At 40.8% G+C, this 25947-nt stretch overlaps 1 protein-coding gene across 6 annotated transcripts in view; it reads right to left on the bottom strand.

Annotated features, from left to right (window-relative positions):
• Positions 1–25947, bottom strand: part of LOC133640923 (NHS-like protein 1) — a 309204-nt gene that overhangs the window by 95574 nt on the left and 187683 nt on the right. The window contains exon 1 of one of the 6 annotated variants that reach the window (XM_062034630.1): positions 18486–19381. The exons of the other annotated variants lie outside the window; for them this stretch is intronic. Coding sequence (XP_061890614.1) covers positions 18486–18783 — 298 coding nt within the window. The 5' untranslated portion in view covers positions 18784–19381. Of the gene's footprint in view, positions 1–18485; positions 19382–25947 lie in introns of those variants that run through there. 6 annotated transcript variants of the gene reach the window in all.

Below are 25947 nucleotides of genomic sequence, written 5' to 3'. Positions count from 1 at the left end.
AGGACACGTAGCAAGGAGCCACCTGGGGCCCGCCAGTATGTGAGCCTATCAATAGGAAGTGGGTTGGAGCCCTATCAACGACAACATCTGTGCTTCCTCTAAGTTGAGCAGATACAGTAATTGTTTGACCTATTTCCCCGCGTTACACCTCATCTTCCACTGGTGCACAACAGTAGGTCATTAGGGAAGGGAGAGGAAGGGAGGGCGGGAGGGGGACGGGACACCAAATCGTCCCAACAGCAATTAAAAAGACAAACTAATTGACCACAAATTCAGGAAGTGGGCTAGACAGTGATGCTGAGGGCGCTGGTTCAATCAAGTGTTGATGGATGTCATCGATGACTGCAATCAACACAACCATGCATGAAAGTAATGTCGAATAATGCGTGACCCCGAAAGGGACAAGCGGTAGAAAATGGATGGATGGAGTCGTTCAGGTCCGTCTTGGCTAATGGATAAAACTACAAGTTTCCAGAATGTCAACAAAGCATTGTATTGATATCTTACATTGGAATCTGTCAGGTGGTTTGACCCCAGGATAACAGAAGGAACACCATGAACATCTGTCACCATAGACCAGAGTTTTTCAACCTTTTTTTTGAGTCAAAGCACATTTTTTTGCGTTGAAAAAATGCGGAGGCACACCACCAGCAGAAATCATTCAAAAATGAAACTCAGTTGACAGTAAAAAGTCGTCGTCGCAATTGTTGGATATGACTTTAAAGCATAACCAAGCATGCATCACTATAGCTCTTGTCTCAAAGTAGGTGTACTGTCACCACCTGTCACATCACACCCTGACTTATTCGGACTTTTTTGCTGTTTTCCTGTGTCTAGTGTTTTACTTCTTGTCTCCTATTTTGGTGGCTTTTTCTCTTTTTTCGGTATTTTCCTGTAGCAGTTTCATGTCTTCCTTTGAGCGATATTTCCCGCATCTACTTTGTTTTAGCAGTCAAGAATATTTCAGTTGTTTTTATCCTTCTTTGTGGGGACATTGTTGGTTGTCATGTCATGTTCGGATGTACTTTCAGTACGCCTTCTCTGCTCCACAGTAAGTCTTTGCTGTCCTCCAGCATTCTGTTTTTATTTACTTTGTAGCCAGTTCAGTTTTAGTTTCGTTCCCTAAGCTTCAATGCCTTTTCTTAGGGGCACTCACCTTTTTGGTTATTTTTGGTTTAACCATTAGACACCTTTTTACCTGCACCCTGCCTCCTGCTGTTTCCCCAATTCTACAAAGCAATTAACTACCGGCTGCCACCTACTGATATGGAAGAGTATTACACGGTTACTCTGCCGAGCTCTAGACCAGTGTTTTTTGACCTTTTTTGAGCCAAGGCACATTTTTTGCGTTGAAAAAATGCGGAGGCACACCACCAGCAGAAATCATTCAAAAATGAAACTCAGTTGACAGTAAAAAGTCGTCGTTGGATATGACTTTAAAGCATAACCAAGCATGCATCACTATAGCTCTTGTCTCAAAGTAGGTGTACTGTCACCACCTGTCACATCACACCCTGATTTATTTGGACTTTTTTGCTGTTTTCCTGTGTGTAGTGTTTTACTTCTTGTCTTGCGCTCCTATTTTGGTGGCTTTTTCTCCTTTGTTGGTATTTTCCTGTAGCAGTTTTCATGTCTTCCTTTGAGCGATATTTCTCGCTTCTACTTAAAGGCCTACTGAAATGATTTTTTTTTATTTAAACGGGAATAGCAGATCCATTCTATGTATCATACTTGATTATTTCGCGATATTGCCATATTTTTGCTGAAAGGATTTAGTGAGAACAACGACGATAAAGTTCGCAACTTTTGGTCGCTGATAAAAAAAAGCCTTGCCTGTAGCGGAAGTAGCGTGACGTCACAGGAGGAAGGATTCCTCACATTTCCCCATTGTTTACAATGGAGCAAGAGAGATTCGGACCGATAAAGCGACGATTACCCCACTAATTTGAGCGAGGATGAAAGATTCGTGGATGAGGAACGTGAGAGTGAAGGACTAGAGTGCAGTGCAGGACGTATCTTTTTTCGCTCTGACCGTAACTTAGGTACAAGCTGGCTCATTGGATTCCACACTCTCCTTTTTCTATTGTGGATCACGGATTTGTATTTTAAACCACCTGGGATACTATATCCTCTTGAAAATGAGAGTCGAGAACGCGAAATGGACATTCACAGTGACTTTTATCTCCACGACAATACATCGGCGAAGCTCTTTAGCTACGGAGCTAACGTGATAGCATCGTGCTTAACTGCAGATAGAAACAAAATTGAAAAAAACCCTGACTGGAAGGATAGACAGAAGATCAACAATACTATTAAACCATGTACATGTAACTACCCGGTTAATAATTTCCAGCTTGGCGAAGCTTAACAATTGAAGCTAACTTAGCAACGGAGCGGCGGCGGGCGTTGTAGCTTTCGGCGACACCCCGGCCGCCATCAGAGTCGGCAAGAAACATATATTCCCCCAAAGTTACGTACGTGACATGCACATAGCGACACGCACGTACGGGCAAGCGATCAAATGTTTGGAAGCCAAAGCTGTACTCACGGTAGCGCGTCTGCTATCCAGCTCAAACACAACACAACCTCCTGGTGTTGGTGTTGCTGCAGCCAGCCGCTAATACACCGATCCCACCTACAACTTTCTTTTTTGCAGTCTCCATTGTTCATTAAACAAATTGCAACAGATTCACCAACACAGATGTCCAGAATACTGTGGAATTGTCCGATGAAAACAGAGCTTTTTGTATGGTGACACATTGGGTACGAATACTTCCGTTGCCGTCGTGACGTCACGCGCATACGTCATCATACATAGACGTTTTCAAGCGGAAGTTTCCCGGGAAATTTAAAATGTCACTTTATAAGTTAACCCGGCCGTATTGGCATGTGTTGCAATGTTAAGATTTCATCATTGATATATAAACTATCAGACTGCGTGGTCGCTAGTAGTGGCTTTCAGTAGGCCTTTAATAATAATAATAATAATGGACTAGATTTTATATTGCGCTTTTCTATTGTTAGATACTCAAAGCGCTCACAGAGAAGTGGAAACCCATCATTCATTCACACCTGGTGGTGGTAAGCTACATTTGTAGCCACAGCTGCCCTGGGGTAGACTGACGGAAGCGAGGCAGCCAGTTTGCGCCTACGGCCCCTCCGACCACCACCTATCATTCATTCACCAGTGTGAGCGGCACCGGGGGCAAGGGTGAAGTGTCCTGCCCAAGGACACAACGGCAGCAATTTGGATGTCAAGAGACTGCAACCCTCAGGTTTCTGGCACGGCCGCTCTACCGCCCCAATACTTGGTTTTAGCAATCAAGAATATTTCTGTTGTTTGTATCCTTCTTTGTGGGGACATTGTTGATTGTCATGTCATGTTGGGATGTACATTGTGGACGCCGTCTTTGCTCCACAGTAAGTCTTTGCTGTCCTCCAGCATTCTGTTTTTGTTTACTTCACAGCCAGTTCAGTTTTAGTTTCGTTCTGCATAGCCTTCCCTAAGCTTCAATGCCTTTTCTTAGGGGCACTCACCTTTTGTTTATTTTTGGTTTAAGCATTAGACACCTTTTTACCTGCACACTGCCTCCCGCTGTTTCCCACATCTACAAAGCAATTAGCTACCTGCTGCCACCTACTGATATGGAAGAGTATTACACGGTTACTCTGCCGAGCTTTAGACAGCACCGACACTCAACAACAACACATCATTTGCAGATTATAATTACTGCTTTGCAAAAAATATTTTTAACCCAAATAGGTGAAATGAGATCATCTCCCACGACACACCAGACTGTATCTCACGGTGGTTGAAAAACACTGCAATAGACAAACGAATCAATATTCCCTTCAGGTTAGTGATCAGAGGCAAACAGTGGTGAAGTCACTGCAAGACGTAACCCAAACAAGAACAATAATAAGAGTGCAAGACAAGAAGAAACACTAAACAAAGGAAAACAACACAAAAACCCCAGAATCAGCGCAGTCCATACTTTAATGCTGCATTTCCTACAAACCCCGTTTCCATATGAGTTGGGAAATGGTGTTAGATGTAAATATAAACGGAATACAATGATTTGCAAATCATTTTCAAGCCATATTCAGTTGAATATGCTACAAAGACAACATATTTCATGTTCAAACTCATAAACTTTTTTTTTTTTGGCAAATAATCATTAACTTTAGAATTTGATGGCAGCAACACGTGACAAAGAAGTTGGGAAAGGTGGCAATAAATACTGATAAAGTTGAGGAATGCTCATCAAACACTTATTTGGAACATCCCACAGGTGTGCAGGCTAATTGGGAACAGGTGGGTGCCATGATTGGGTATAAAAGTAGATTCCATGAAATGCTCAGTCATTCACAAACAAGGATGGGGTGAGGGTCACCACTTTGTCAACAAATGCCTGAGCAAATTGTTGAACAGTTTAAGAACAACCTTTCTCAAGCAGCTATTACAAGGAATTGAGGGATTTCACCATCTACGCTCCGTAATATCATCAAAGGGTTCAGAGAATCTGGAGAAATCACTGCACGTAAGCAGCTAAGCCCGTGACCTTCCATCCCTCAGGCTGTACTGCATCAACAAGCCACATCAGTGTGTAAAGGATATCACCACATGGGCTCAGGAACACTTCAGAAACCCACTGTCAGTAACTACAGTTGGTCGCTACATCTGTAAGTGCAAGTTAAAACTCTCCTATGCAAGGCGAAAACCGTTTATCAACAACACCCAGAAACGCCGTCGGCTTCGCTGGGCCTGAGCTCATCTAAGATGGACTGATACAAAGTGGAAAAGTGTTCTGTGGTCTGACGAGTCCACATTTCAAATTGTTTTTGGAAACTGTGGACGTCGTGTCCTCCGGACCAAAGAGGAAAAGAACCATCGGGATTGTTATTGGCGCAAAGTGTAAAAGGCAGCATGTGTGATGGTATGGGGGTGTATTAGTGCCCAAGACATGGGTAACTTACACATCTGTGAAGGCACCATTAATGCTGAAAGGTACATACAGGTTTTGGAGCAACATATGTCGCCATCCAAGCAACGTTACCATTGACGCCCCTGCTTATTTCAGCAAGACAATGCCAAGCCACGTGTTACATCAACGTGGCTTCGTAGTAAAAGAGTGCGGGTACTAGACTGGCCTGCCTGCAGTCCAGACCTGTCTCCCATTGAAAATGTGTGAAGCCTAAAATAGCACAAGGGAGACCCCCGGACTGTTGAACAACTTAAGCTGTACATCAAGCAAGAATGGGAAAGAATTCCACCTGAGAAGCTTCAAAAATGTGTCTCCTCAGTTCCCAAACCTTGCAAGTGTAATCCACACAGTTGTAATCCTTCAAGAGGGGTTTAATCATGTCTCAGTGGACTGGGAGACGGATGTGGATCTGCATGATCTATAAAACATGCATGCACAAATCCATTGTGTGACTGAGGGGGGTTGGGGGGGGGGGGGTGTTATTATATGTGTTTCACAGATGTGCTAAAAGGAGGCTCCTGCCATGATAATCCTATACTGAAAAAAGAACCCCCAATCCACTGAAGCCCCTCCCTCGAATAAATCACTGGAATCAGCCTGTCTCTACATCCCCTCCCCTTTTGGTCTCAACCCTGCACTAATGCAGGATGGAGGGATTATTATTAGATAGTAACCCTCATTGGGCATTAAGTGTGTGACCCGCCCTCTTCTAGGGAGCCCCCAGGGAAGAAAAAATGGCCCCCAACTTCCAAATTAAATTCCCTGTGACGCCTCATGCATCATTTTATCTTGGATAAAATGTGTGTCCAGTGAAATAAGGTGGTTAGTTCAATGCTAATTACATTAGGTCATTTGCAAAATTGACACTAAATACTTTTGTTGTTGTGCACTAATGTCATTTATGTAATGCATTTACACTGCAAAAACTGCAATCTAAGTAAGATGAAATATCTCAAATAAGACTGATATTTGCTTCTTTTCTGTCTGATGAGATCATTCTTCTCACTAAGCAGATTTTATGTTGGAGTGTTTTACTTGTTTTAAGTGTTTTAAATGATCCCAGTAAGATATTACAGCTTGTTGCTGAGATTTGATGAGCTATATTGAGTAAAACATGCTTGAAACTAGAATATCAACTGTTCCAAAGCTGTGTCATCAACACTCACAAGTAGAAAACTACTTTTTTAAAGTCATCATTTCTTACTTCAAGCGTGAAAAAAAATTGCATATCATTATGTCAAAATAATGGCACTAGCATTTACTTAATTTAAAAATATGTTTCAACATATTGAGCAAAAAGGTCTATTTTTTTTTCTACCAAGAAAAGTGCACTTGTTATTAGTGAGAATATACTTATTTGAAGCTATTTTGGGGTTCATTGAGGTTAGCTAATTTGACTTGTTTTGGAAAGTCTTGACCAGCCGAATTTTCTTGTTCTATTGGCAGATAATTTTGCTTAGTTCAAGTAAAATATCCCCTCATTTTTGTATTTTTTTCTCTTGTTTTTGAACACTGACTTTTTGCAGCGTAGGAAAAGCCGGTTAACAGATGATCCACTTTCTGAGAGAGAAACCGTACAATTGCTGAACTGTGTTGTGACGCCACCTGGTGGTGAAAATAAGGCACAGCAGGCAAAACATGAACACAACTTGGTCATGTTTTTTAAACACTAACTAGTATCTTTACATGTTTTTTAAAGTTGCCCCCCCCCCCCTTTTTTGCTTGAAGGATTAGGTCATTGGAAGAAAAAGGGCAGACGTTGCCATGGAGAAGATGACTCGTCAACACAAAAATTTAGAGAGCCTCTTGTAATCACGTTCCCTCTTCTCTTTCTTTTGTTCCTTCTTTTTAATCAGGCTATGTGAGAGAATTTTGGAGAGGCTTGAAGGAACCTCTGGCTGACTGGGACCTTTAAGGAGTGTTCAGCATAAGCACAGGCAAGATGGAGTACAGGATGGATAATATAGACCTTTGATGTGGCTCAATCATTCCATTTGTTTTTTTTTTGCAATATTGGCTCTCAAGCGTAACTAAAACTATCAAACCATAAACACCATTGTGAATCGTAGTGACATCTAGGGTCTATTGCAATGTACAGTGGTGGTCAAAAGTGTACATACACGTGTAAAGAACATCATGTCATGGCTGTCTTGACTTTACAATCATTTCTACAACTCTTATTTTGTTGTGATGTAGTGATTGGAGCACATACTTGTTGCTCACAAAAAACATTCATGAAGTTTGCTTCTTTTATGAATTTATTATGGCTCTACTGAAAATGTGAGGGTCAAAAGTATACATACAGCAATGTTAAAGGCCTACTGAAATGATTTTTTTTATTATTTAAACGGGGATAGCAGATCCATTCTATGTGTCATACTTGATCATTTCGCGATATTGCCATATTTTTGCTGAAAGGATTTAGTAGAGAACATCGACGATAAAGTTCGCAACTTTTGGTCGCTGATAAAAAAAAGCCTTGCCTGTACCGGAAGTAGCGTGACGTCACAGGTTGAAAGGCTCCTCACATTTCCCCATTGTTTACACCAGCAGCTAAAGCGATTCGGACCGAGAAAGCGACGATTACCCCATTAATTTGAGCCAGGATGAAAGATTCGTGGATGAGGAACGTGAGAGTGAAGGACTAGAGTGCAGTGCAGGACGCATTTTTTTCGCTCTGACCGTAACTTAGGTACAAGCTGGCTCATTGGATTCCACACTCTCTCCTTTTTCTATTGTGGATCACGGATTTGTATTTTAAACCACCTGGGATACTATATCCTCTTGAAAATGAGAGTCGAGAACGCGAAATGGACATTCAGTGACTTTTATCTCCACGACAATACATCGGCGAAGCACTTAAGCTACGGAGCTAACGTGATAGCATCGTGCTTAAATGCAGATAGAAACAAAAGAAATAAAGCCCTGACTGGAAGGATAGATAGAAAATCAACAATACTATTAAACCGTGGACATGTAAATACACGGTTAATGCTTTCCAGCCTGGCGAAGGTTAACAATGCTGTGCTAACGACGCCATTGAAGCTAACTTAGCAACCGGACCGCACAGAGCTATGCTAAAAACATTAGCTCTCCACCTACGCCAGCCAGCCCTCATTTGCTCATCAACACCCGTGCTCACCTGCGTTCCAGCGATCGGCAGAAGGACGAAGGACTTCACCCGATGCGTTTGGCGGCCCGGAGACGTAGGAAGTCAAGGTGAGGTCGGCGGCTAGCGCGGCTAGCGCTCCAACAAAGTCCTCCTGGTTGTGTTGCTGTAGTCCGCTGCTAATACATCGATCCCACCTACAACTTTCTTCTTTGCAGTCTTCATTGTTCATTAAACAAATTGCAAAAGATGTCCAGAATACTGTGGAATTATGAAATGAAAACAGAGCTTTTTGTATAGGATTCTACGGGGTACCATAACTTCCGTTACGCTGACTTCGTCACGCGCATGCGTCATCATACCGCTACGTTTCAGCCGGATATTTCCCGGGAAATGTTAAATGTCACTTTATAAGTTAACCCGGCCGTATTGGCATGTGTTGCAATGTTAAGATTTCATCATTGATATATAAACTATCAGACTGCGTGGTCGCTAGTAGTGGCTTTCAGTAGGCCTTGAGTATTTGCTTACATGTCCCTTGGCAAGTTTACCTGCAATAAGGCGCTTTTGGTAGCCATCCACGAGCTTCTGCTTGAATTTTTGACCACAAAATTGGTGCAGTTCAGCTAAATGTGTTGCTTTTCTGACATGGACTTGTTTCTTCAGCATTGTCCACACATTTAAGTCAGGACTTTGGGGAAGGCCATTCTAAAACCTTCATTCTAGCCTGATTCCTTTACCACTTTTGAGGTGTGTTTGGGGTCATTGTCCTGTTGGAACACCCAACTGCGCCCAAGACCCAACCTCCGGGCTGATGATTTTAGCTTGTCCTGAAGAATTTGAAGGTAATCCTCCTTTCTCATTGTCCCATTTACTCTCTGTAAAACACCAGTTCCATTGGCAGCAAAACAGGCCCAGAGCATAATACTACCACCACCATGCTTGACGGTGGGCATGGTGTTCCTGGGATTAAAGGCCTCACCTTTTCTCCTCCAAACGTATTACTGGGTATTGTGGCCAAACAGCAACATTTTTGTTTTATCTGACACCACATGGACAAAGATAAGACCTTCTGGAGGAAAGTTCTGTGGTCAGATGAAACAAAAATGGAGCTGTTTGGCCACAATACCCAGCAATATGTTTGGAGGAGAAAAGGTGAGGCCTTTAATCCCAGGAACACCATCCCTACCGTAAAAAATGTATAAAATCACGTAGACAACCTTTAGAGATGTTGATGTGTTATTACCATCGAAAATAACATGAATCAAATAAGATTATAGTAACAGTACAAAATATAAATATAAACAACAAGTATTATCATTAATAAATATATTATTTTCTAATTGTATTATTAATATATGTCTAAGGTTAACTTTATTGATACCCCAGTGGAAAATGTTAATCATGTGGGTATTTTTCATTAACTGACATCCATGCATATTTGTTAAATTTTTTTACATTTGTTGGTTTTCTGACATTGGACTTGTTTCTTCAGCATTGTCCACACATTGTCTGACATCACACGGACCTTCTGGAGGAAAGTTCTGTGGTCAGATGAAACAAAAATCGAGCTGTTTGGCCACAATATGTTTGGAGGAGAAAAGGTGAGGCCTTTAATCCCAGGAACACCATGCCTACCGTAAAAAATGTATAAAATCACGTAGACAACCTTTAGAGATGTTGATGTGTTATTACCATCGAAAATAACATGAATCAAATAAGATAATAGTAACAGTACAAAATAATGAATATAAACAAAAAGTATTATCATTAATAAATATATTATTTTCTAATTGTATTATTAATATATGTCTAAGGTTAACTTTATTGATACCCCAGTGGAAAATGTTAATCATGTGGGTATTTTTCATTAACTGACATCCATGCATATTTGTTAATTTTTTTACATTTGTTGGTTTTACGACATTGGACTTGTTTCTTCAGCATTGTCCACACATTGTCTGACATCACACGGACCTTCTGGAGGAAAGTTCTGTGGTCAGATGAAGCAAAAATCGAGCTGTTTGGCCACAATATGTTTGGAGGAGAAAAGGTGAGGCCTTTAATCCCAGGAACACCAGGCCTACCGTAAAAAATGTATAAAATCACGTAGACAACCTTTAGAGATGTTGATGTGTTATTTATTACCATCGAAAATAACATGAATCAAATAAAATAATAGTAACAGTACAAAATATAAATATAAACAACAAGTATTATCATTAATAAATACATTATTTTCTAATTGTATTATTAATATATGTCTAAGGTTAACTTTATTGATACCCCAGTGGAAAATGTTAATCATGTGGGTATTTTTCATTAACTGACATCCATGCATATTTGTTAAATTTTTTACATTTGTTGGTTTTCTGACATTGGACTTGTTTCTTCAGCATTGTCCACACATTGTCTGACATCACATGGACCTTCTCGAGGAAAGTTCTGTGGTCAGATGAAACAAAAATCGAGCTGTTTGGCCACAATATGTTTGGAGGAGAAAAGGTGAGGCCTTTAATCCCAGGAACACCATGCCTACCGTAAAAAATGTATAAAATCACGTAGACAACCTTTAGAGATGTTGATGTGTTATTTATTACCATCGAAAATAACATGAATCAAATAAGATTATAGTACCTGTACAAAATAATAAATATAAACAACAAGTATTATCATTAATAAATACATTATTTTCTAATTGTATTATTAATATATGTCTAAGGTTAACTTTATTGATACCCCAGTGGAAAATGTTAATCATGTGGGTATTTTTCATTAACTGACATCCATGCATATTTGTTATTTTTTTTTACATTTGTTAGTTTTCTGACATTGGACTTGTTTCTTCAGCATTGTCCACACATTGTCTGACATCACACGGACCTTCTGGAGGAAAGTTCTGTGGTCAGATGAAGCAAAAATCCAGCTGTTTGGCCACAATATGTTTGGAGGAGAAAAGGTGAGGTCTTTAATCCCAGGAACACTCAATCAACCAATCAAATAGTTTATTTATATAGCCCTAAATCACGAGTGTCTCAAAGGGCTGCACAAGCCACAACGACATCCTCGGCTCAGACCCCACATCAAGGCAAGGAAAAACTCAACCCAATGGTGGATCCAGTTAATAGAGTGAGAGAGATATAAGAGATATGAAAAATAAGAGTTGCAGAAATGATTGTAAAGTCAAGATAACATGACATGATGTTCTTTACAAGTGGATGTACACTTTTGACCACCACTGTATGCAGCCTTCTTCGATAATGATATGTATCATATATTATTTGTCATATAAATGATAATAGGACCATTTTAAAACGGGTTACAAAAGCTACCTACAAGTTAATTTACTGTTAATATCTGGTTACTTTCTGTTGTAACATCTACACCTATGTTAAAACGTAATAAGCCCCAACTGTAGTCTAGTTATTTGGCTACGTTACATTAGTTGTGGGTGATACTACAAATATATGGGTATCGATCCAATATCAAGTAGTTACAGGGGCAGTATTGATCATACCTGTCACATCGAGGGGGTTTTCGCAACTTACTGCGAGGATTGTTCTCCCGGGATGCAATCGGACTTTTCGGGACAAAGGTGGTAGGTAGGAACATATTTATTATTAATCTAACTACACAGGACAAAAGACAGGAACTAAAACAAAAGGAAAGCTTGCCGATTGCACGAGAGGCTAAGGAACATCAAACTTAACGCAGGAAACATACGCTAACACTTAAACTGAACTGTGGACATAGAAAACAACTAACCAAACAACTAACCAAACTATGAACAAGACGTACTGCGGCATGAATGAAGCAATGGCATGAAACTAGGCATGAAAAGAGCAATGTCGCCAGGCCGACTAACTGGCAAAGACAGGCTTAAATAATAGTCTCTTGATTAGAGCAAGTGCGTGTCCCGAAGGTGAAACTAATAAGTCGCCGTGGTGACTAAACAAACAAGGGAGCGCAAACAGGAACTAAAAGAGTCCAAAACAAAACGGAAAATAAAAACATAATCCAGACCACAGGTCATGACAATACCAATGCTGACACCGATACTTCAAATTTCGAAGATCATTGACGGATTACAGTTGTATAATCAAACAACTAAATGGCGGGTGTAAAATATTAATTAGATATTTAAATTATTAAAAATAAAATAAAATAAAAAATCCTATATGTGTATATGTATGTATGTATGTATATGTATGTATATATATACACTACCGTTCAAAAGTTTGGGGTCACCCAAACAATTTTGTGGAATAACCTTCATTTCTAAGAACAAGAATAGACTGTCGCGTTTCAGATGAAAGTTCTCTTTTTCTGGCCATTTTGAGCGTTTAATTGACCCCACAAATGTGATGCTCCAGAAACTCAATCTGCTCAAAGGAAGGTCAGTTTTGTAGCTTCTGTAACGAGCTAAACCGTTTTCAGATGTGTGAACATGATTGCACAAGGGTTTTCTAATCATCAATTAGCCTTCTGAGCCAATGAGCAAACACGTTGTACCATTAGAACACTGGAGTGATAGTTGCTGGAAATGGGCCTCTATACACCTATGTAGATATTGCACCAAAAAGCAGACATTTGCAGCTAGAATAGTCATTTACCACATTAGCAATGTATAGAGTGTATTTCTTTCAAGTTATGACTAGTTTAAAGTTATCTTCATTGAAAAATAAGGACATTTTAATGTGACCCCAAACTTTTGAACGGTAGTGTATGTATATATATGTATAAATATATATATATATATATATATATATATATATATATATATATATATATATATATATATATATATATATATATATATATATATATATATCCGTTTATATTTTATTTTATTATTATTACTATTAATGTATTATTATTTCCTTTTTTTTGTTGTTTTTTGTTTCTGTTTTTTTTGCTTTGTTTATTTAATCGATGTATTTGTCGATATTACTTTGTTTTTTTGTTGTTTCTTTCTTTTTGGGGGGGCTGGGTGGTATGGATGGGATACAAACAAAAATATTCTGACATTTAGGGCAGACAATAGATACATGATTTATGTGAATATGATGTAATGGATAAGAATGTCTGATGCTGGATGTCAATAAAAAAAATAAAAAAATTTTGTTCCCTTGTATTCATTATTTATTATTTTGAGCAAAATACAGTCAATAGTGCAAAATAATTGACCACAAAAACATTGTTTCCCCCCTATAAGTCATTCGGAGTTTGTAAACAATAAGAAAAATGACAAAAAACTTAGCGATGATAAAATATATCGATCTGATCACAGTAGTGTTGATCATAGAGTCGACCACATATCAGTGTTTCCCACACATTCATTTATTTGTGGCGGCCCGCCACGAAAGAATTAAGGCCGCCACAAAAAAAACCAATTGTTTTTGTTTTTTGTTTTTTTTGTGTGTGTTTTGTCCAGCTTCTCAGGCAAATCATATAGTTGATGTAGATGCCCATATCGACTGTTCAGATTTACTTTACAAAAGAGAAGTGTAGGATCAAGATTTTTGGAGCTCTTTGTTCAGTGGATCAGATGTTTGATGAAGTTTTGTGTCTATCTACCACCACTACTGTTTTCTGTTTATTTGTTACTGACTGTGGCAGGACACCTCTGCCTCTGTTTCACTTTATGTTGCTGGTAAATAATATGGTTGTAGTAGTAGGCTAAAGTAAAATTATTTAGTATGCACTAATTAAAGGGGCAGAGCTTTAAGAGACATTTTAGCTTTTATATTTTTATAAGATATATTTTTTGTAAGAACCACAATTAATAAATATATTTCAGTGAATAACTTATTGTTCAAATCTGTATATAAATATGTACATAAAGTGTTGTAATTATATTGTAAAATGGATGGATGGATGGACGTTTAAAACAAAACTGTTATTATTAGTTAGTAAGTATTCATTTTTTGAGCCTTTTTTAGAGAAAATCATATCATTTGCAGGTTTGCAAAAAATATTTTTAACCCAAATAGGTGAAATTAGATAATCTCCCACGGCACACCCGACTGTATCTCACGGTACACTAGTGGTTGAAAAACACTGCTCTCAATAAGTACAGGACGTCACAATCAATCAATCAATGTTTATTTATATAGCCCTAAATCACAAGTTTGCAAGATTGCAAAACCTCACCAAACAAACGCTGCAAAAAGTCAGTGTTCAAAAACAAGAAAAAAAAATACTATTTTATTTTATTTGAACTAAGCAAAATTATCTGCTGATAGAACAAGAAAAGACGAAATTGATCATAAGTCCCCTTTAAACATGCCTTTAAAAGGTTGAGGGAGTCAACCAAATGACCCACCCATCCCAAGAGAGAACACCAAACAACTCCATTACCTCCCAATATTTGTCAAAGATGGTTGAGTTTGTTTGATGGAGTAGTTCAGTCACGAGCTATTAAGCTTTAACGAGCTGACTGACGACCCTTGTCTGTCTGCTAGAACCACAGCTGGCCATCAACCACCGATTACTGTTCACCTCCATTACCTTCTGTCCGGCGGAGCTGTTAGAACATGCACACATGCAGCAAACAAGGTCTGGATTGAAGGCTGCGGGTCACAATAATACAGCGGGCGAGGCTGCTAAGGCTAGCTATTTTACAGTTGAGTGAACACCACTAAAGCCATGACTCCCCCATTCCCCAAACTGAGTGACGGTGCATGTCTGTGGAATCTCCTCTCTGCTCCTTTGTTCCTCAGACCAACAACTGGAGTGGGTTCTGTCACATTTAGGACTATGGGCTTGATTTTATAAGATCCAAATACCACATGGTCAACTGCTTGAGCAATATTTAAAATAGCGTGTACTAGTGTTGGCTTTATTTTAACCAAAAAATCTTAGGGTACATTAAACATATGTTTCTTATTGCAAGTTAGTCCTTACATAAAATAGTGAACATACTAGACAACTTGTCTTTTAGTAGTAAGTAAACAAACAAAGGCTCCTAAATGTTAGATCCACTATGGACTGGACTCTCACAATACTATGTTAGATCCACTATGGACTGGACTCTCACACTATTATGTTAGATCCACTATGGACTGGACTCTCACACTATTATGTTAGATCCACTATGGACTGGACTCTCACTATTATGTTAAATCCACTATGGACTGGACTCTCACTATTATGTTAGATCCACTATGGACTGGACTCTCACACTATTATGTTAGATCCACTATGGACTGGACTCTCACTATTATGTTAGATCCACTATGGACTGGACTCTCACTATTATGTTAGATCCACTATGGACTGGACTCTCACACTATTATGTTAGATCCACTATGGACTGAACTCTCACACTATTATGTTAGATCCACTATGGACTGGACTCTCACACTATTATGTTAGATCCACTATGGACTGGACTCTCACTATTATGTTAGATCCACTATGGACTGGACTCTCACACTATTATGTTAGATCCACTATGGACTGGACTCTCACACTATTATGTTAGATCCACTATGGACTGGACTCTCACTATTATGTTAGATCCACTATGGACTGGACTCTCACTATTATGTTAGATCCACTATGGACTGGAATCTCACACTATTATGTTAGATCCACTATGGACTGGACTCTCACTATTATGTTGGATCCACTATGGACTGGACTTTTGCTGATATGTTGGATCCACAATGGACTGGACTTTCACACTATTATGTTAGATCCACTATGGACTGGACTCTCACACTATTAACAAAATGCTATGTCACATGAATTGTTATTAAAGTAATTACTTTGTGGAACGGAAAAAAAACAACAAGTAATGTAAATAACATGGTGTTGACTTTTTGATATCAATATAAAACACAAAGAAGTTAAATAAATAAAGTCAAATAAGCAAGCCGTGTTCCTTAACAACAACCTGTGCACTTCAGTGCAACAGTTTGAGCAACAAAAACAAACAGGAGTGACACCTCTCACATATAACACACAATCTTTGTGCCTCACCGACAACTCAGCCTGCGTTCAATTCGATGAAATGGCAAAACATTATAGCTCGTATTGATGTTATTGGAACACTGACAAAGTTAGCACGAGTGAGCGTCCCAGTAAACAAACTTAAGACTTTATAAACAAGTTGTGGCAACGTTCCCGACATGTCGCCTGCTGCCTGGTAACTCTCAGTCCCAGCAGCTGACGGACGGACGCTACATCAACCGCGACATCAAATATGTTTCTCCTCCGACAGCATTGCGCTCTTCAACGCACACCGAAACTCCACGGAAGTAGAAGCCATTCAAATGAAGTGAAACGAAGCGATTGGCTCCGTTTTCTTCGGAGGGAACATTTTCAAAGCAAAGTCTGTGTAGTCGCTGCCATGTTTTTCTCGAGCCTAATGACGCTAGTGCGCATGCGCTTCAGTTTTCAGGAAGTAAGCAGTGTTGCCTAAAATGCATTAATAAATGACGTTTTCTCTGTAATTAAAAATGTAAACGCTATTACTAACCATCTGGAATTTTACCGCGGTTTATCATTGTACTGTTTACCGTTACATCCCTCGTCAGTTTGCACATACTTTTCAGAGGTGCGAAATAAAATGCTAAATAGTGCTCTCAAAACGTGTTGATAAATTATATTGCGCGTACTCCCAGTATTGATGATCAGCATATATTCTGCATATTAATGAAGACAAAGACGCAAAATGGATTGCACCCCTTATTCTGATCACTTCACAGACGCACAGCACTTTGCACACGTTTAGTAGATCAGCTTTGTGTGTGCTATCAAGTTTGCACGTGTTTTAGTAAACGCAAACTTATAGTAAATCAGGCCCTATGTGTATACTTGTCTACTAATCCACATTGATTGATTGATTGATTGAAACTTGTATTAGTAGATTGCACAGTACAGTACATATTCCGTACAATTGACCACTAAATGGTAACACCCGAATAAGTTTTTCAACTTGTTTAAGTCGGGGTCCACGTTAATCAATTCATGTTTGTTGTAAAGGGTGACAAAAGTAGTTAACTTCAGACTCTTCATTTGACTGATGCCACAGTTCTCAGAAAGAGACAAAGAGCTTTTTTGTCAATTGCAAATGAAGGATTAGGCGAGTTCCTTAATTGGTTAAGAAGTCCCCTTAAAGTTGAGGAGAGGGGAGACAAACTGAAAACTGCACCAAACCAAGACACGGTTATTCATCTCCAACTGATTTCAAATCAGTTTAATTTGGTTTTCTTTGGTTACTTTACAAGGCCCCTCGGGTGCTTTGTCCCCAGGGGGCAATTGGCACTGATTGGTCGATAGCTTGCCTCTAAAGGATTATCTGGTCCAACACCTGCTCCACCCTTTAGGCTGACTGGAAGAAAAGTGTGTCCCACTTCCGACCTAGAAGAACCGCAGCTATGTAAGACTTGCATGAAATACTTTGATTAGGGCTGTTTTGGTTCCTTTGGAAAGCATCTGTTCAGCGGTGCATGATCACAATCACAAAGCAACTGGTAATGCTTGCTTTGACCCAAAGAGCTCAGACAATACTGTACTCACGGCATGACATCTTGAGCTGTCATGACACGTTAGTCAAAGCGGGTGTGAGGATGGAGCGTGCACGCCTGATAGTCACACTTAACGCACAGAATTTTCCCATTTTGGACATTACCACCGGGGAAACCCAAACGTAAATAAGATCATTAGGTCGGAAAACTAAATATCCCTCAGCACTGTCTCCCCATATTGTCCTGATGGCTCCTTTATATAGTGATATAGGTTAAAGTGGGTCACCTAATCACCCTGTCATGCAGTCAGCCAACTTGAGGCCCATCACCTCCAGCTGTAAGCTATTGTATCTGGTTCCCAAGGGTGGTCCCACTGGAGAGCATCCCAACTGATGTGGTTTAACCATTCTCTCAGAGACAAAACGGACTCATTGACCATACTGACTGACAAAGTCACTGTAGATCCACAATATTTTAAATGGACAGTTACGTATCTACTGCCAATGCATTGGTAATTTGAGAACAAACCCCACGTCACCTGTTTCCTGAGGACACTCCAGTTTGTTCTTAAGGGAGAGTCAGAGGTCACAAAACCAATCTGCATTGACACACTCAGAGAAGACAGACGGCATGGATCATTCGATTACAAGGGGAATGGAAATCAGTTAATGGGAAGAGACAAAGACCAGCTTGAGAAGAGCTCAAAGCGCCACCGTGATGGACATAATGTGCAAAAACAAGTTTAAGTGACTTACACTAAGTACGCTCAGCTAAATAAATCACTATCAGAGACTACCACATGGAGTGTTCGTGCCCAAAAGAAAGCTTTTGACTTAAACGTCTACTGTCCCTAGAACTACCGTCAAAAGTTAGTAGTATACTCCTATTTAACGACCTTAACTCTAAAAACGTTACCTTTGTTGTCCTGGGAGGTTTGACTCTTTCTTGAGGGGCTTTTAGCGAGACGACCATGCAAAGGTTTAGGTGTCCAGAGAGAATCTTGTTTCTGGTGGATCTTTGACATGGACAGCATACGTTTGCGGAGGCAACCCTCGGTCCTAGGTGGCCTGACGCTGGGGCAGACCTCCGATTGGAGGCTGTTTCCCATCGTGTTGGGGGACTGGAAGGAGGACGGAGGAGGGTCCTCATAGCAGGCCCTGTGCCAGCAACTGACCACCGGCCTCGAGGAGAGGCAGTGCACATATGTGATCATCCTCTAGCTAAGACCTTAACACCAATCAGCTACCCACCTCCCGTGGGCTCTGCAGACCCCCCCAACCCCCCAACTCTTTCTTCTTGCACAACCCTCTCTCTCTCTGGAGCCTCCACTTGAGGTGGTGGGATGAAGGGTGAAGAGAGTGAGCCTGAGGGAGGTTGGAGGTTTTTTCAACCCACAGGGGATCCCAATCCCCTCTCCAACTGGGTCTCCTCCCCTCCTACAGTTTTTGTCTTTCCTCTTCCTCTCTCAGGGGATCCTATTGATTTGCATTGGTTTGCTTGACAAAGGAAGGCTAGAGTTTGAAAGCTACAACAAATATTCACTAATTCACCACAACTATGTTAGGCTTTCAAATAAAAAATGCTGACGAGCTTTTGCAATCCTAAAAATAACCACAAAAATGAGGTACAAAGTAAATAGCAATACCCATGACCCATGTCTCCAGCAATGACTTCAAGAACAATGTATACAAAAAGTCAGTAAAAACGTTGGTTTAGGGCCTCAAAAAAATAATTGAAACAAGTTAGCGTCCTCCATCCTCCGTCTCGGTCCATTTAGGTATTCGTTGACCAGTGCTCCGACATGGCCTCCCCTTACAGCACCACACTCCTTCCCACAGTACTGCTCTGATTCTCAACACTGCTGCTCCAATCTGTAAACCCAGATTATCTCGCCTCTAGCCCTCATCTTCACTGTAACACAGTCAACACAGATGGACACCATACTGCTGGTAATTAACTACTTCATGGTTGGTGCTCAGATGTGGTTCAAAACTGGGTTGCTACTGTACTTTCCCCCTAGGTTATGCACTCGGCAGACACAAACTGGTGTGTCATGACCAAATCAAGTCAAGGCCAAATACCTAACTTCTGCATTACCCTGACGTAATTTACTGTTGTTACTAAATACATGCATTCGTATGATGCCATACCCAAAACAATGACTTTAAGTGGACAAAACAAGCAAGCCTTCCCTACTAGGAGTGGGCACCGAAACCCGGTTCTACCATAGCACCAATTCTGATTTACACAAAAGTAACTGGATTGAAAAAAGAAGCTATCAGTGCTTTATTCTGGTGCTACGTAAATGCAGACTCAACCACCTGCAACGGCGGTGAAATAGTGCAAGTAATATTCTTGTTAAGTAATGTAGTGTCCTGACAGGAGCACACAGAGTCTGACGCTCTTTTTAAACTCAACACATCAACAACGGCCCTCATAACACTGCTAGCCTGGCCAGTAGTTACAACAACACAGCACTAGCGGGAACTCTCGTTCAACCCTTTTTCGATTACGCTTGCACCTCCTGGTACCCTAGCACCTCCAAAACCCTCAAATCTAGACTCCAAACATCCCAGAACAAGCTAGTCAGATTACTTTTAGACCTCCACCCCAGATCCCACCTCACTCCTACCCACTTCTCCAAAGTGGGCTGGCTCAAGGTGGAGGACAGAGTAAAACAACTTGCACTGAGCCTAGTCTATAAAATCCGCTACACCTCCCTGATACCGAAGTACATGTCAAACTACTTCCTTAACGTAAATGACCGCCATAACCACAACACCAGGGGGAGCTCCACTAACCACGTTAAACCCAGATTCTGATCTAAAAAAGATCTTAAGTCATTCTCTTTCTATGCCACATCAATGTGGAATGCATTCCCAACAGGTGTAAAAGAAAGGGCATCTCTATCCTCCTTCAAAACCGCAATAAAAGAACATCTCCAGACAACTGCAACTCTAAACCAAACCTAACGTTCTCTATGTTCTGTATTGTTGCAATCATTTTGATTGATATATAATTTATATCAATTAACTTTTTCAATTACTAGTCAGTTGGACTTGAATGTGAAAAAAATCAATAAAAATAAAAATAAATTTTTACAAAAGATTACCTATTTTAAATTTTTTAAGTGCTATTTTGGTCACTGTTTTTAAAGTACCGATTTGGTACTATATCGGTTAAAATGTAAACCATATCCACCCCTACTTGGGGACGGCGTGGCGCCGTTGGGAGAGTGGCCGTGCCAGCAACCTGAGGGTTCCTGGTTCGATCCCCACCTTCTACCAACTTTGTCACGTCCGTTGTGTCCTTGAGCAAGACACTTCACCCTTGCTCCTGATGGGTGGTGGTTATTAGCGCCTTGCATGGCAGCTCCCGCCATCAGTGTGTGAATGTGGGTGTGAATGGGTGAATGTGGAAATACTGTCAAAGCGCTTTGAGTACCTTGAAGGTAGAAAAGCGCTATACAAGTATTACCCATTTACGATTAACCCATTACTAACTATCAGAAATGGCTTCTAACGCCCTGAGATGGGTAGGTTGTGAGTTCAAACCCCGGCCGAGTCATACCAAAGACTATAAAAATGGGAGCCATTACCTTCCTGCTTGGCACTCAGCATCAAGGGTTGGAATTGGGGGTTAAATCACCAAAATGATTCCCGAGCACGGCCACCGCTGCTGCTCACTGCTCCCCTCACCTCCCAGGTTGGTGGAACAAGGGGATGGGTCAAATACAGAGGGTAATTTCACCACACCTAGTGTGTGTCTGTGACTATCAGTGGTACTTTCACTTTTTAACCAGACAGGTGCAAATGAGGATATTCATTGGCAGGGCCTGAGGCACAATGTCTCCCTCTAGTGGTGGCCCCGCATTCACAAATAAAGGCACAGCAGAGCCTATAAAGATAAATGGCACAACAAATTCTGCGTAATGCTTTATGTTTTAATAATAGCAGCGGTATTTTTTACACTTATACGAGGATTCCAAGAGTTTGACCCTGGAACTGATTTGTCACGGCCCGGGCGCATGCCAATGCGCACTCATCTGTGCGCTCTGTTGATTGCGCCTCCAAGAGTGCACCTGTGCGCGTCACTCCGGCTGCAGCAGGCAGCTGCAATCAATCTGCAATTTTCACACCTGTCGCTGATGAGCTCCCTGGGCTTCTTAAGCCAGTGCAGACCTGCGTTCCGGGCCAGAACGTAGCTACCTGTCCTGTACAGTAAGCCAAACCTGTCAAGCTGGTTGTGCATTCTCGCGTTCAGTGTCCTCCCGCTTCCATGCTCTTTTGTCCCCCGTCTCCTCCCTTGTGCCCCGCAGTGTTTTCTTCCGTCGCCTTGGGTTCGAGCTGTGTGTCTCGCTCCCTTGGACTCCCCCTGGATCTCGACTGCCTTCCCTGATCTCGACCCCCTCGCAAAGACACGGAATCTGACGTCTCTCTCTCTCTCGCCCTGGATCTTTCGTCTCTCGCTCAACACTACCGGTAACACTCAACAGCTAATCACCACATGTAGTCACACACCACACACTTTTTGGATTTAGTCACACTCCATTTCCCTTGGTTTATTATATTATTGTTTGTTATTATATATATATATATATATATATATATATATATATATATATATATATATATATATATATATATATATATATATATAATAAATCATAGAGCCAAACTACACCCCCTTGTGGTCTGTGCCGTCTACTCCTCCTGTACATAACATGATTATTCCCATTATCATATATATATATATATATATATATATATATATATATATATATATATATATATATATATATATATATATATATATATACATACCGTATATTACCAAATAGTAGCCCGGGCGTTTATTTCACAAAATCGAATTTGGAGACAGGCGTTTAAAAGAAGCAGGTGGTTATTTGCACAAGGCTTTCATTTGGTTACAATGGTTACTGTCCAGTATTTTTTTTTCGTACAAAAAAACTTTAAATGTAAAATCTATTGCAAACATACAAACAAAAAAACAAGAGATCAACCCTGAGGTAGGCTATCAAAAGACAAGAGATCAACAAGGCCTCAACATGGCAGTAGTGCAACAATTGTCAAATAGAATACCAATACTAAAAATAAATAAACTTTTTAAATAAAGCAGCCTACCTGGAAAAATGTTATTATGTTACCAAGTACTCAAGTATAAAACCCACCATCAAAACAGAACAATAATACTGTCACTTAAATAAAATAAAGGCTACAGTACTCCAACTTTTAAATAAAGCAGCATACAGGAAAAATAAAATTATGGTACCAAGTAATCTATAAAACCATCAAAACGATAATACTGCAGCAAACGCAACCCCAGTAGCATTTTAATATAAATTATGCAAATAACAGCTATTTGGACATAAGCGGTTATTAGGAAGAGGCGGTTAATTCACAAAATGGGGTCAGACCCCGGGCGGCTATTAGGACATGGGCGGTTATTTGCCCAAGGGCGTTTATTTGGTAATATACGGTATATATATATATATATATATATATATATATATATATAAAATAGTATATATAATAAATCATAGAGCCAAACTACACCCCCTTGTGGTCTGTGCCGTCTACTCCTCCTGTACAGAACATGATTATTCCCATTATCAGTTCTTACTAACTCAAATCTGAACAAATTGGGAGGTTAAACAGCATCCGGAAAAGGAATACGTTTCATTCGTATTATAATTCATTGTGCGTGTGCGTGTGTAAGGTTGGTAGTGATCCAGTCAAAGCCTCAACAGATAGCAAAGGGCTGAAGGAGCCATTAAACCACGGTTATCATTTCCACAGTGTCGAGTCAGCCAAGCTGATTACAAAAGCCAAAACCACCACATGCACGCAAACGCAAACCATAATAGTCCAACCGCAGCCTGTAAATGTCCGTAAACCTCACGGGTCATCCAGTACAACAACATCAGGAGAACATCAACAATGCATATTTGTGGCAAGGGGGATGTTCACTCGGATTGTCCACACTGATCCTGTGTCCTGTGTGTTGGGGAGGGGGGCGGGGGGGGGGGGGTTGCGAGGTAGGACTGAAGCGGAAGGCTTCGGGGGCTGAGGGACAATGGTAACTATGGCGACGCATAAATGCGAATGGAGCACCTGCATGCTGTGTTTTAGTCTTCCCCACAGGAAGACTGCTATTGTGATCCTGAAAACTTCACCCCCCCTGTTGAAAAGTTTAATTCAGTCCACTTTTATCAACTCAGTTCTTTTTTCCCCTGTAGCCTGAATAGAAACACTTCATGTCGATGAGAAGATTCCTACGATTTCAACCAGATTTGAATGGCTCCCACTCAACAGTGGACACAGGCAATACCTCACTGCCTTGTCAACCTGCCACATCGAGTGTGGGAGCGTCCATCAACACCTCTACCCACAAAGCTGGAGGGCAAGCAGGAGGTCGGCATGAGGTCAAAAGGGTCAGGGCCTCACCCCAGACATGCAGCGCACAGGTATGGAGGCTATGGCGCTCTCTCTCTCTCTCTGGAGTTCAAGTAGGTTAACGAGGGAGTTTGATGAGGGGGGCTAAAAGGCTCAATACGCACACCTGCACAATCTAAAGCCCCAATATGCTTATTGTTGTGGTTTTATGTGCAGTGTGGACAGTCGGGAAGGTGTAAAACCTCAGTGAAATGTCAGTTGGAGATAAATATAGGTTTAGACATATGCGGGTCATTGCCTCCTCATCCCCAACTAACCTTCCTGAAAAAGTGTTTGGAAAATATATAGGCACGCGCACGCATTCTTGGAATTCAATGCATACACACACGCACACACACGTGCACACTGCAATACTAAAAAAGATCATGTTTCTGCGTGGCTTTCAAGCTCCAAGTGGACAGATTTAGCTCCTGCAAAGTAGAAATAGATTTAAAAGAAGCTCCAGCGCATGCCACTGTACCCGGCACCGGACATAGACATGCAGACGACCATCATGTGACCCCACAAGGCATCAAAATACAAGTTAAAAGCTACTCGAAATAGGCCAACAAAGTCAACCTGGAGATTTCCCACCTTTGAAGGTATATTCCCCTGAGAACCAGTGTCCTCTACAGTGGACATTTGTGTTTTGCATAACCTGGCAATTTTATTAAAGCTGCAAGCAGCGATGGACGGGACCGACTTTGACGGCACATGAAATCCAAACCGGAGCAGTAATTAAAACTCTTTCATCAACTTTTAATCTGAAGGGTTCATTCTCTCCCCTGTGCTAGTTTGAAGCCGACACGACAAACGCGCTCAGAGGAGATAATGTTTGAAAAAAGGTGACCGGTTTTTACAAAACTTTTGTTTTGAAGGGGGAATTGCAAACTTCCTGTTGACTTTTGCTGGGGGTTGTCAATATATGAAATGTAGGTCTAAGTGAGACCTACATAGAGGTTTTTGTTTCATGTCTCTACAGCATTCCTACTCGAAGTTACAGGCAGTTTTCTTCCTAGGAGCAGTTTTGTCTGTGTTTTATTCAGAGGGGGCGCTAGAGCGCAATTTTGGGGGTGTTTTTTTTTTTATTAGATCGCAATTTCTGCCAGTCCTGATGTGTGTGTCCAGTTTGGTGAGTTTTGAAGCATGTTAAGGGGGTCAAATTACAGCGCAAAGAGGCAAAAGTGACTGTTTTTACTAAACTTTTGTTTTGAAGGAGGAATTGCAAACTTCCTGTTGATTTTTCCTGAAAGATGTCAGTGTATGAAATCTAGGTCTAAGTGAGACCTACATAGAGGTTTTTGTTTCATGTCTCTACGACATTTATGCTGGAATTTACAGGCAGTTTTGTCTGTGTTTTTTCCTAGTGGGCGCTAGAGCGCAATTTTGAGTTTTGGGGCTAGGTTTTTTGATTAGATCGCAATTTTTTTGTAATTCTGACAAAAGAAATAATAATAATAATAATAATGAAATAGATTTTATATCGCGCTTTTCTATTATTAGATACTCAAAGCGCTCACAGAGAAGTGAGAACCCATCATTCATTCACACCTGGTGGTGGTAAGCTACATTCGTAGCCACAGCTGCCCTGGGGTAGACTGACGGAAGCGAGGCTGCCAGTTTGCGCTTACGGCCCCTCCGACCACCACCTATTAATTCATTCATCATTCATTCACCAGTGTGAGCGGCACCGGGGGCAAGGGTGAAGTGTCCTGCCCAAGGACACAACGGCAGCGATTTGGATGTCAAGAGGCGGGGAGCGAACCTGCAACCCTCAGGTTTCTGGCACGGCCGCTCTACCCACTACGCCATAGAACACTGGAGTCCAAACTTGTCATTTACATAATTGAGGCGTTCCTCAAGGCACCTCTTTAAGTCCTCTCCTTTTTGGCAATAACACATTTTTTGTGAGGCTATTTATG

Source organism: Entelurus aequoreus, linkage group LG23 (genome assembly GCF_033978785.1).
Source record: "Entelurus aequoreus isolate RoL-2023_Sb linkage group LG23, RoL_Eaeq_v1.1, whole genome shotgun sequence".
Taxonomy (NCBI): domain Eukaryota; kingdom Metazoa; phylum Chordata; class Actinopteri; order Syngnathiformes; family Syngnathidae; genus Entelurus; species Entelurus aequoreus.
Note: the sequence above shows the minus strand (reverse complement) of the source record. Positions and strands in the feature narration are given on the sequence as shown.